Source organism: Ictidomys tridecemlineatus, chromosome 16 (assembly GCF_052094955.1).
Source record: "Ictidomys tridecemlineatus isolate mIctTri1 chromosome 16, mIctTri1.hap1, whole genome shotgun sequence".
Taxonomy (NCBI): Eukaryota; Metazoa; Chordata; class Mammalia; order Rodentia; family Sciuridae; genus Ictidomys; species Ictidomys tridecemlineatus.
Window position 1 is genome coordinate 51,508,503 of NC_135492.1, and position 10,178 is coordinate 51,518,680.

Genomic DNA, 10,178 nt, shown 5'->3' on the forward strand with positions numbered 1-10,178 from the left:
GTACTGCCCGATGCCCTCTGACCTGCAGGCGCAGGGTGCTGGCTGCCCGTTGGTACTCTGGCTCTCTGGAGCCCTCCCTTCTGCTTGCCATCCGTCACTCCTTTGCTTTTGTCTGTGTCACTAGAGTCTCTCTGTGTCCAGGGCCCGTTGGGTTGGCCTTTCTCCCCCAACACAGAGAAGCCTGCCCCGTCGGCCTTGATCCTTCCCTCCCCTGAAGACTCGTCCCCTCTGGATCTGTGTGTTGGGTCTCTGGGCTGCGTGCTGACTCGCCCTCCCTGTTGCGTTCCAGATGCTTCCTCGCACATGGATGTGATAACTGTGTTTCTTTCTCCTTTCCCAGTAGGTGGATTTTATACTCATGTATTTGTTACTGATTTCTAGTTCATTTCTGTCAAAGAATTGTACTTTTTAGAATTGAGATTGGTTTTATTTTTAGCATACAGTCAGTTTTCACAGAGGTCTCACTTCATCTGGAGGAGGGTACCACCTTCAGTCTGTCTGATTGAGGTCAGCATGGCCAGCCCAGCTTCCTCTGGACCAGTATTTTTCTGGGGTGTCGTCGTCTTTGTCCTGGGAAGATTGAGTCTTTGTGAACATTGCTTTAGTAAACTTCTGGTGGTTGGTATCCAGCAAATTCACTTACAATTACGATTGTTTTGTATGTGGAAGATATGTTTGAAGCATCTAATGTGAATAAATCAGCAATTTGGAAACCACTGGGACTTGGGCTATTTGGGATTTGGTCTGTTGTGACACAGGTATCACATTGGGTCCTGGAGTCTTGCCCTCTGTCTGTGGTTAGACCACAGGGGTCGATGGCAGTCCTTGCCCATGGCCTCTCTCCTGTAGACATACACCCGGCCTGGGGTCCCCCTGCCCCCCTTTTCCTCAGGCTGTTCCTCTGCTCCGCCCCCGAGCTGCCCACTCCCCTGCCTAGTTTCCCACACTCGTGCCCATCGACCAGATGCCGTTGGATCATGACGGATTGGTGGAGAAGTTCCCGGGGTTCTCTTGTCCATGGGATGAAGCCTGACCGCGGGACCCTCTGCATCCTCCTCCCCATCCTGTAAGCTCTGTCCCTCGCCTCGAGTGCTGGCTTCAACCTGGAGGGACCTTTAAAAGCCCTCAACCTCGGCAGGAGTTTGCTGCGTGAGACCAGGATGGGCGAATGGCTGGAAATACTGGGCTGGCCTGGGAGGCTCAGGAGGGAGGAGCCTCGAGGCGTGGCTGAAGTCGGGGGGGCAGTTGCTGTGTTTAGGGGCGTTCCTTGGTCTAGGAGCTCGTCTCTTCACCACTGGGCCTGGGCATGCTGCTTAAACTCGCCCAGGACCCGACGTCCCTGCCTCAGACGTCCTTCTGCTCTGTGCCAGCCCTTGCGGGCCTTTGCCTCTGCCCATGCTTGGGTCCCCTGTGGGTTGGGGTGCCCGGTCCACTGGTCGTGATCTTTTGGGTGTGGGTCACTCCTGGTCTTTCACCTTTGTGGTGCTCTTTGAAAACTTGACCCCAGAACCCCTCAGTAATCGTTTTGAGACACTTGCTGTGAGCCAGGCACCAGGCCAGACACTGGGGAACTGAAGAAATAGACTTGGCGCCTGGCCTCAAGGAATTAGAAGAGGGTTCTGTGTTTCATTAAGAAAGCAACAGAATGTCGAGTGAGCCAGGCTGAGGGGGGAACCCTGTGCCCGGTCAGCTTCGTCATCAGTACCCCTGCACCATGTGTTTTGCCCATCAGGAGACCACAGGAGACTGCCCTGGGCCTTGTTAAAACCCAGACGCAGTCCCGAGAACCACGACAGCTCCGTGGCGCGCCACTTCACCTCTCTCTGCCCACGCCCCAGAGAGTCTTAGTTCAGGACTGCAGGCCCGTCACGTCCCTCTGCCTGTCTGCAAGTGAGCAGGCACGCTCGCTGCTTTCCTCTCTGCTCAAGTGAGCAGGCTCGCTCGCTGCTTTCCTCTCTGCTCAAGTGAGCAGGCTCGCTCGCTGCTTTCCTCTCTGCTCAAGTGAGCAGGCACGCTCGCTGCTTTCCTCTCTGCTCCGGGTCGGAGGATGCTCCATTGATTCCTTACCAGCAGATCCTTTGCCACCGGAATTACCATGTGCCGGAGATTTGTCTTCCGCACAGTGGCTGTGGTCTCGCGGGGCTTCCTGGGTCTCCTGGTCCTTCTTCATTGTAGTTCATTGAATAAACTGAGAGCCCTTGGTCAAAATGACAGAGAAGCAGACTCCGTCCTGGACTTCTGAGAGGCAGCCTGGCCCAGGCCAGCCCCTGGCTGTTCTCCCATCCTCCCCTGAGGTCCGTGAAGCCAGCTCTGCTCTCTAGGGGAAGGCGAAGGTCAGGAAGGTGTGTGCAGCGAGGCCGTAGGTGGCCGGGGGTGCTCTGCAGCACTCAGCAGCTTCACCCCTCCCGTCTCGGTGTCCCTGGACAAGCCCTTTGAACTCTGGCTTCAGCTCTCCATAAATGTGGTAGAATCCGAGACATGGGGTGACCTGACACACTCGGCCTGTTTAGAACGTGTTCGCGTGTAGCAGTGGTCAGTGATGCTCACTGAGAAAAGGCCCCGAGGACGAGATGCTGAGCCAGGCATCAGTCCACGTCGCAAGAGCTCACTGCACACCGGGCTTCGGGCTGGGACCTGTGTACATTCCCACTCCGTCTCATAGGCTGCATGTGAATTTGGGCTATGAACCCCGTTTATCACAACCCCAGGTAACCCAGATGGAAACTGAGGCTGAGAGATTGGTTAATCCTGGCCTGTTTGACTTCAGAACCTGAATTCCTAACCACCTGCTATATCAGTCCTCTGGCATCTTCTAGAGTCTTCTAGAGCACATGGCCCCTGCACAACACGACATGTTTTGTTGGCAAAGAATCCAACGTGGTGTCTCCTACTGAGCCTTCATCGTGGCGGGGCAGACGATCACGCATGCAGAAGACAGGCAGAGGACCTCGAGGAACCCCCGCCCCACGCCAGACCGTGACTGGGAGGAGGGCCTCAGGCTGGTGTGCGAGGCTTGGTGGATTGGGGGTCTTGAGCGGGCATCTGGAGATAGGCAGGGCCTGATGGACATAGGAAGCAGCAATGGACATGGGGTAGGCAGGGACACGGCCTGGGGCAATCCCCGGAATGCAGACACTCGTGCTGGAAGGCTGGGGCTGGAGCTCGTGGTCCCCTGTTCCCGCTCAGCTCCAGGTCGGGGTCAGTCCTCAGTCCTGCAGAGCAAAAGGAAAGGCAGTTGTGCTGGGCTGGGAGCCGAGCACAGTGCCTGGTCAGGTGCGGGTTGAGTGAATGTCAAGGAATTAGGGAGATGGAACTGTGAGTGTCACGGTTGCCAGCCAGTGGCCCTCGGGTCACGTTTTCTCCTGGTTTCTAAGGACTTTGGACTGGCTGACAACACTTACAGATTGGGGGAGTTTTATGTAAGTGGGATTTACAGCTGCCCTGGAACCAAGAGAGGAGGTTCTGGCAGTTGCCGGCCCCTCCCCACGTGGTGACACTCGGCAGAGCTGGGGCCAGCCGTCTCCCTTAGGCAGGACGTGTGCTCTCCTTGTGTTCAGACCCACCTGCTCGCCAAACTCCATCTGCCTGGCCTCACAGGCTGTAGTTGGTGGCCTTGACCTAATGGCTGGGAGCTCTGGTGCCGTACGAGGCCCTGTGCTTGCCTCCCTCCGTGCTGCAGCCCCGTGCGAGAGGGAGCTTGTTTCTGTCCTGCACTGCTGGCCGGTGAGGGCTTAGCAGCGTGCCCGGCAGACGGGGCACTCTGAATGTGGGACCTGTGTGGCCGCAGGCCGTGTCCTGCAGCAGTTCCAGGACACACCACTACGCACAGGGTCACTGGCGGCCACTCTGAGCCTTTCTCAAGGCCCACTGCAGCTGGTCCCACGGCAGTGAATAGGTGGCCCCCACGCCCCAACTGTGTGTGAGAGGAAGGAACTGCTGCTCCAGGCTTGCCCTGTCCCACCCCCATGGTGGGCTGGTGGCCGCCCTGGCACGGCTTTTGTCTTCTCTGGACACAGGCTGAACAGTGGAGCAGCAAGTGTGTAAGGAAGGCTGGGTGCATGCCTCTGTGCCTCCTGCACCCAGCAGAGACCACAGCCAGCCCTGCGGGCCTGAGTGTGTCAGCAAGACCCCTGAGCCGGCGCGGCCTCTGCAGGGCACGTGCTCCTCTCATGGCTGCCCTGGCAGCGCTCCCCCCGGCCTGTGCTCTCGTCTTGTTATTTATTTATCCCCTTTCTTCTGCATTTGGTATCCTCCAGGATCCGTCTGCATGTGCCTCGCTGTCAGGAGAAGAAAGTCAGGCTGCCCGTCCGTCCACCGTTCGTCCGTTGGGCGCGGTGGGAACACCAGAGCAGAGCCGAGCAGCCCTCCTGGCAGGGCGGCCACGTGCGTTGCGTTCCCCGCCAGCCCGTCTCTGCTGTTGTGTTGTGAGCAGGGCAACGAGGGGCTCTGCTGCTGCTGCTGCTGCTGCTTTTCAGCACTGGGGTCTGCAGCTGTGATTAGAGCCAAGTTCTCTGCCCCTCCTGCAGCATCCTGCACCTGGGGGGGGCCCAAGAAAACACACCCAGACTCCCTTCGAAAGGGTTGAAAGAAGCAGAGCCCTTCCATCCCGTCCCGTGCAGAAAGCATTTTCTGCCATTGTTTGAGTTACACCGTAGTTGGGCCTTGGCATCCAGTTCCTGCAGGAGCACGAGAGGCTCAGCACCCAACAGGTTTGCTTCTGACGACCATCTGACAGCAGAGCCTCAAGTCGCATGGGTTTTCCTATATTTAGCAAAATAATATCTCTGAGCCACTTTTTCCTTCTTATTTTTAGTAGCTGGTAATTTTTGTAGATAGTAATTTGGGTCTGATTGGGACATGATGGCAGCTCTTCAGTTCCAATTATAGAAGAGCTTTTGCCTAAGTCTTGAGGATGGGGTGAATGTGGGTTTAAAGAGATGCCCAACCAACTAGTAGAGGCCTAATCCTGAGGGTCACGACCACCATGATAAAACATGGAAAGGACAAGTCGAAGCTCCCAGCCTGATGAAACTGCCCTGGGGTCTGTGCGTAAAGAGTGTGTCAGAGACCGGGACAGAGTCTCCACGGGCTGTGCTGGCCAGTGTTCATTTGGTCGAGTTTCATGTGGTGAGTGAGCGGTTTACTCTCCCAGGTGGTGTCACTCCTGAGTGTGAGTGGCCTGGCATGGGGACTATGCTCATGCAAGCTGGGACTTGCCAGGCAAGTGTGGGAGCGTCTTGGAATACGGAGAGCTGCGCTTGCTGACGTGAGAGAATCCCACAGGCCCGGGCCCGCGAAAGCCCTCGGGAAGACGGACAAGCCCCGACGCTGCTCTCTGCGGGGGACTGTCCCGAGTGCCCCCACGAGCCTGGGTGTGCGGAGTCTTCTCTCCTTGACCTCGTGGGGGCAGGATGTGGGTCCTGCCTGTGGCATCTGTGGAATGACGCAGCGTGAGCCTTCGAGTCGTGTTATAGTTTATGACATACAATCACGTAAACTTCGGGCAGGGTCTTTCCTGTCTCGGCTAGCCCTCCGGATCTTCCTCTAAGGAGCGAGAGGACCCGTGGCCACTTGCCATGTGTGAGGCAGTGCCGGCTGAAGGTCAGGCTCAGGCACTGGTGGTGGACTTGGGTAGATGGGGCCTGGAGTTGGCCACAGCACTGGACAGGGTCCACGGTGACCTGGAGACGAGGCAGCCAGGTGGGAAGGGCCGAGCAGGGGTGACACGTCTGCTGCACTCAGGCCTGAGGAAGCAGAGCGGCCAGAAGCAGGGCTGGGCTGGGTCCCAGCGTGGAGGCCACCCGGGTGGTGCTCTTGTCACCGTTCAGCGAGGCCTTCCTGAACGGAGCGCCCCTCTGCCGGCACCCCGACCCCTGCTCAGCCCTTTCCTCCGAGAAAGGAAGCTCGCTCCATCTTACCTGGTGTTTATCATCGGGTTGACACGAGGGTGTGAGGTCCCTGCACACGGGATCCTTGTCTGGGTTGCCCAGCCCCTGAGCAGACAGGCCTGCTGCCCTCTCCCACGGGGTCTGGAGGCCAGCAGTGTAGGGGAGGTGAGGAGGTGATGGGAGACATGCCGCTGGTGGCAGCTGAGTGGCCTCTGGATCCTGCCCTAGGAGTGTCTCTGTGGAAGCTGGAGAGTTTGCAGGAGAACGTGCAGAAACCCAGCTTCGCAGCGTCCGGATGGTGAGATGGTGGCTGAGCCTGGGCCTCGGGATCGGTGTGGTGGGCCCAGGAGCCCAGAGTGGGTGCCTTGTGGTGTAGTTTGCTTGTCATCCTGGAGCCTCAATCAGCGAGGGAGACCTTCGCTAATGACCGCTGTTGCCGAGTGCCAGCACGTGCCCGCCTGTTGCCATTCCTGTCACCCAGTGGAGGGTGCAAGGTGGGAACCCGTTGGCTGCCTCCACCAGGAGCCAGAGCAGTCCTCCTGGTCTGGCTGTGAAGTGCCTGGGCCGAGGGCCTGGGGTTGGAACAGGAGAAGGAATAATGACCTCAGGCCACCATCAGCAGTGCCCTTCACAAGGAATCCCTGGCCCCGATGGAATCTGAGATTGTGTTTGCCAGGTTAACCCACAGAAGGGGTGGTGTCCTGGCCCAGCAGCCCGGGAGCCCTGTCGTCCACTGTGCCGGTGCCGAGACTTCCCCCTGGAGCGCCGTCCTGCCTGGTCAGCCCCTGGCTGAGTCTCAGGTGTCACGCCTGGCCGGCTACTCAGTTAGGGCAGAGGAAGTGAGACCCACAGGAGGCCCGCTCCACAGGCAGTGGAGAGAAGCTGGTGGTGGTTTAGACGGATTCTGCAGCAGGAGGCACCGCACGCTCCCTCCAGGCCCTGTGTGCCCCCGGCTGACTGTCTGAGAGACGGGGACCTGTCCCTGCACTCAGCTGCCAGGCCAGGCCAGCCCTGCCAGGGCTGTGAGCTCTCCGCTGTCACCACCGCTCCTTCACAGTAGTTCACTTATACGACCTGTCAGCCATCTCTGATTTAAAAAGAAACCAACATTAAATAGGATATCTCACCTCCACAAAATGAATAAAAGTTTTCTTATCATTAATTACCCGGTGGGATTACATTCTAGTAACTTTCTAAGAAAAAAACTGTTTTAGGTATAACTTTTAAAATCTTAACACTGGTGTGGTCTGATTGTCAGGTCTCTTTTAAACACGTTCTTAACAGGTGAAATGTTCTTAGGTGTAAGGTGCTCACTGTAACTACAACTGCTCCCTCAACCTGAGTCCTTGAGCATGTCAGAAGGTCCCTGCATTTGCAGAACCCGGAGTCTGATGATGCTGATTGACGGAGCTTTTTAATGTGAAGTAGTCAGGTCCCTTTTGAATATGACAGGGAAAAGCACTGACCACCTTCGAGGAGCTGTTCTCTGTGAATGTGACCCCTCCTGAGGGGGACTCGTGGGTCAGAGCTCACGGTGGTGCCTGGTTGAAGGAGCAAGGTGGCCGTTCTGTCCCAGCCTAACTTCCCCCATGGGGACAGTTGGCTTTTTTGCTGAGTCACCTGTGTGGGATATTGAGCAGCAACACGCCCAGCTCCGTCCCTCCACCTCCTGGGCCCCTTCTGCACCAGCTGAGTCGAGGTGCCAGCTGCTTCTACCCTGGCACTCTGTAGGGAGAGTTCGGAGCCCTGCGTCTGTGAACCAAGTTCCCATCAGAGCTTCGGGGTCACGCGGAAGCCAGCCAGCCAGAGCTGGTGACGGAGCACAAATGGACGTGCAGTGTTTTTAAGCATTTCTTGGGTAAAGAGGTCACTTTTTAACAGTCGTATTGTACGGCTAAGTGAGGGCAAGCTTTCCCTGGTGTGAAGTTTCACATCGGCTGGCTCCAGGCGAGGCTGTGACGTGGTCCCGTCGCCTGGCTTCGCCCTCTCCTACCTGCTGCATTCCCACTTGAGCCCCAGCATCTGTGGGGTGTGCCCTGTGAAGAGAGCCGGGCTGCAGGCGAGGAGCTTTGACACTGTGTTTATACCCTGCAGCCTCTGGGTGCTCGAGATGGGAAAGCTGAACCGGTTCCCACTGGAGAGCGGGTGAAGCTAGTGTATCCAGGGGTATTCATGAGAACGTCTTTGGGTGTTGTTCGGCTTTTCCTTTTTTCTTGCCGGTGCCGGGATCTGAGTCCTCACAGTGCTTTACTTCATAGGCTCTTCCGCCGACTGCGCCCGGGTGCTCACAGCAGTTCAGTTCCCTGCTCTCCTAAGTCTGCGTAGTTAAAGCTGGAGGGGACCCAGGCGGTGGTGCTGAGCTGAGGCTGGAGCCGCGCCCCCTCCAGACAGCGAGGGCCTGGGGAGGTCACAGCCTGCCTCTCGACAGTGTGAGGGGAGCCCGGCTGGGAAGAAGCCAGGGGAGAGCTGGCCTTTCCTCCTCTGGCTGGGAGCTGGCCCTGGGCCCCCAGCCGTCCCCGGGGTCTGGGGGATGATGCAGTGGTGCAGCAGGTGACCAGGAGCCAGCGTGGTGACACTTGCGGAACACTGTCCGCCAGCTCTCCGTCACAGTGACAGAGAACCTGACGCGGTCAGCTTAGCAGGAGGAAGGGGCGTTTCTGCTCATGGTCCAGGGCTGCTCTGTTGTGCTGTCACCCCAGGGCGCACGGTACCTCATGGAGGAAGTGTGTCCGAGGAGGCACAGTGTCCTTGTGGCCACAGGGAAGCAGAGGCCTGTGCCTCTGGGCTCGTACATTTTCAATTCTGGAAGCAGTGGCCACGTTCTCCTTCAAGGGGTAACGGGCTTCATCTCCCTGCGTGGAGCCTTTACCCCAGCCTCGTAACGGTGTCATGGCATGTCTGCTCGTTGGCCAGTCTGATGATTGACACAGCTCACATGACTTTAAACTGTTTCTTTACTTAACGGAAGTTGGACATCGTGCATGTGCGTCGTCGTGTTTCCTTTTCTGACGATCACCTGCTGGTGTTCTTGGCTGTTTCTGTTGGCCCGTCACATCCCTGTTCAGGAACTCGCAGCGCATTTGGCCTTGGCTGGGGTGTGCATTGTAAGTGGTCTCTATTTCTCCATTAGCCTTTCGACTGGCTCCTGACGGTTTTTCTTGCCCGTGCAGACAGAGCTGTCGGGTTTTATCTAGTTGGGTTTATCATTCTTGTGTAGATTCTGTAATTTGAGACGTCGCTGGGCCTCCTCGTTGTGAGGTCATAAGGAAGGTCTGTTTCCTCCTGATGCTGTAATGGCTTCATGTTTCACACTGATGGCTTTGAGGCGCTTTCCTGCGGTGTCGGGTAGAAGTATGGGATGGAGTGTTGTTTTATTCACTTATTTATTTATGGAAGCCCTGTCGCCCGGTTGTCCTCAGCCAGTTAATGATTCTCCTAACTAATCTTTCCTCTTAATGAATTTTCAAGGTCCAAGAAGTTGTCTGCCCTTGCGGAAGCCCTGAGAGAAGTCCCCCTCACCAAGGGGCAGCTGGGGCTGGAGCTGGAGGAGCTGGAGGCTGCGGCCCTTCTGGTCCAGGAGGAAGAAGCTGCCGGAAGCGCAGCTGGCTCGCCCAGCGATTCCGGGGCGTCGGGATCTTCCGACTCTGAAGACTCGGCCTCAGAGCAGGACGAGCGGGCAGAGCGGCAGTGTGTGCCCGGGGATTCTCCACGGGGCCCCTTTCTGGAGAGCAGTGCCCCGCTTCCTGCTGGTGGCGAGGCCGGCCTGGGGTCCGCCATGGATCAGGGGGCGCTGCTGGCCGCTCCCCGGGAGCCTGCAGGGCGCAGGCCTCTGATCGAGGAGCTCAGCGACCACCTGAGGACGACCCTGCAGGTTTCCACATCTCAGGGAGCTGACGCAAGGAGCCACCGCAGGACGCAGGACTGAGACGGGCAGGCGACGCCGGGGACTGACTAGAACCCTCCGTGGGCTGCGTGGGCTTGGCACTTTTTCCTTGTACATACAACGTTGTTCTTAAGTGAGCTGACTTTTATACATATTGGTCTCTTTGTTGCTTCTTGAAAATTAAAGTTCTGAAGTGTGGTAACTGAAGTTCAGCTGATGTCTACGGGGGAACAGGGGTCCTGCCGCTGCCTCTCGGGAACATCAGTGCCCTGCGCTCCGTCGAGGACCTCGTGTTCCTGTTGCGCAGTGTGCCGAGTACCAGCAGAAGCCGTCACCACAGTCGGGGCTTCCCGTACCTCCCGTGTCCTCCAGCCCGTGTTGTCCTGGCCTCCCCCGCGGCCAGCACC

The 10,178-nt window shown here is 57.6% G+C and overlaps 1 protein-coding gene across 4 annotated transcripts in view; it reads left to right on the forward strand.

The window, feature by feature from the left end:
* Positions 1 to 9,973, forward strand: part of Shq1 (SHQ1, H/ACA ribonucleoprotein assembly factor) — a 68,665-nt gene extending 58,692 nt beyond the window's left edge. For all 4 annotated transcript variants that reach the window (XM_005333882.5, XM_005333881.5, XM_040289949.2 and 1 more), the window contains one exon: positions 9,357 to 9,973. In XM_005333882.5, the coding sequence (XP_005333939.2) occupies positions 9,357 to 9,813 (457 nt within the window). In that variant the 3' untranslated portion in view covers positions 9,814 to 9,973. The remainder of the gene's footprint in view (positions 1 to 9,356) is intronic.
* Positions 9,974 to 10,178: the final 205 nt, after the last annotated feature.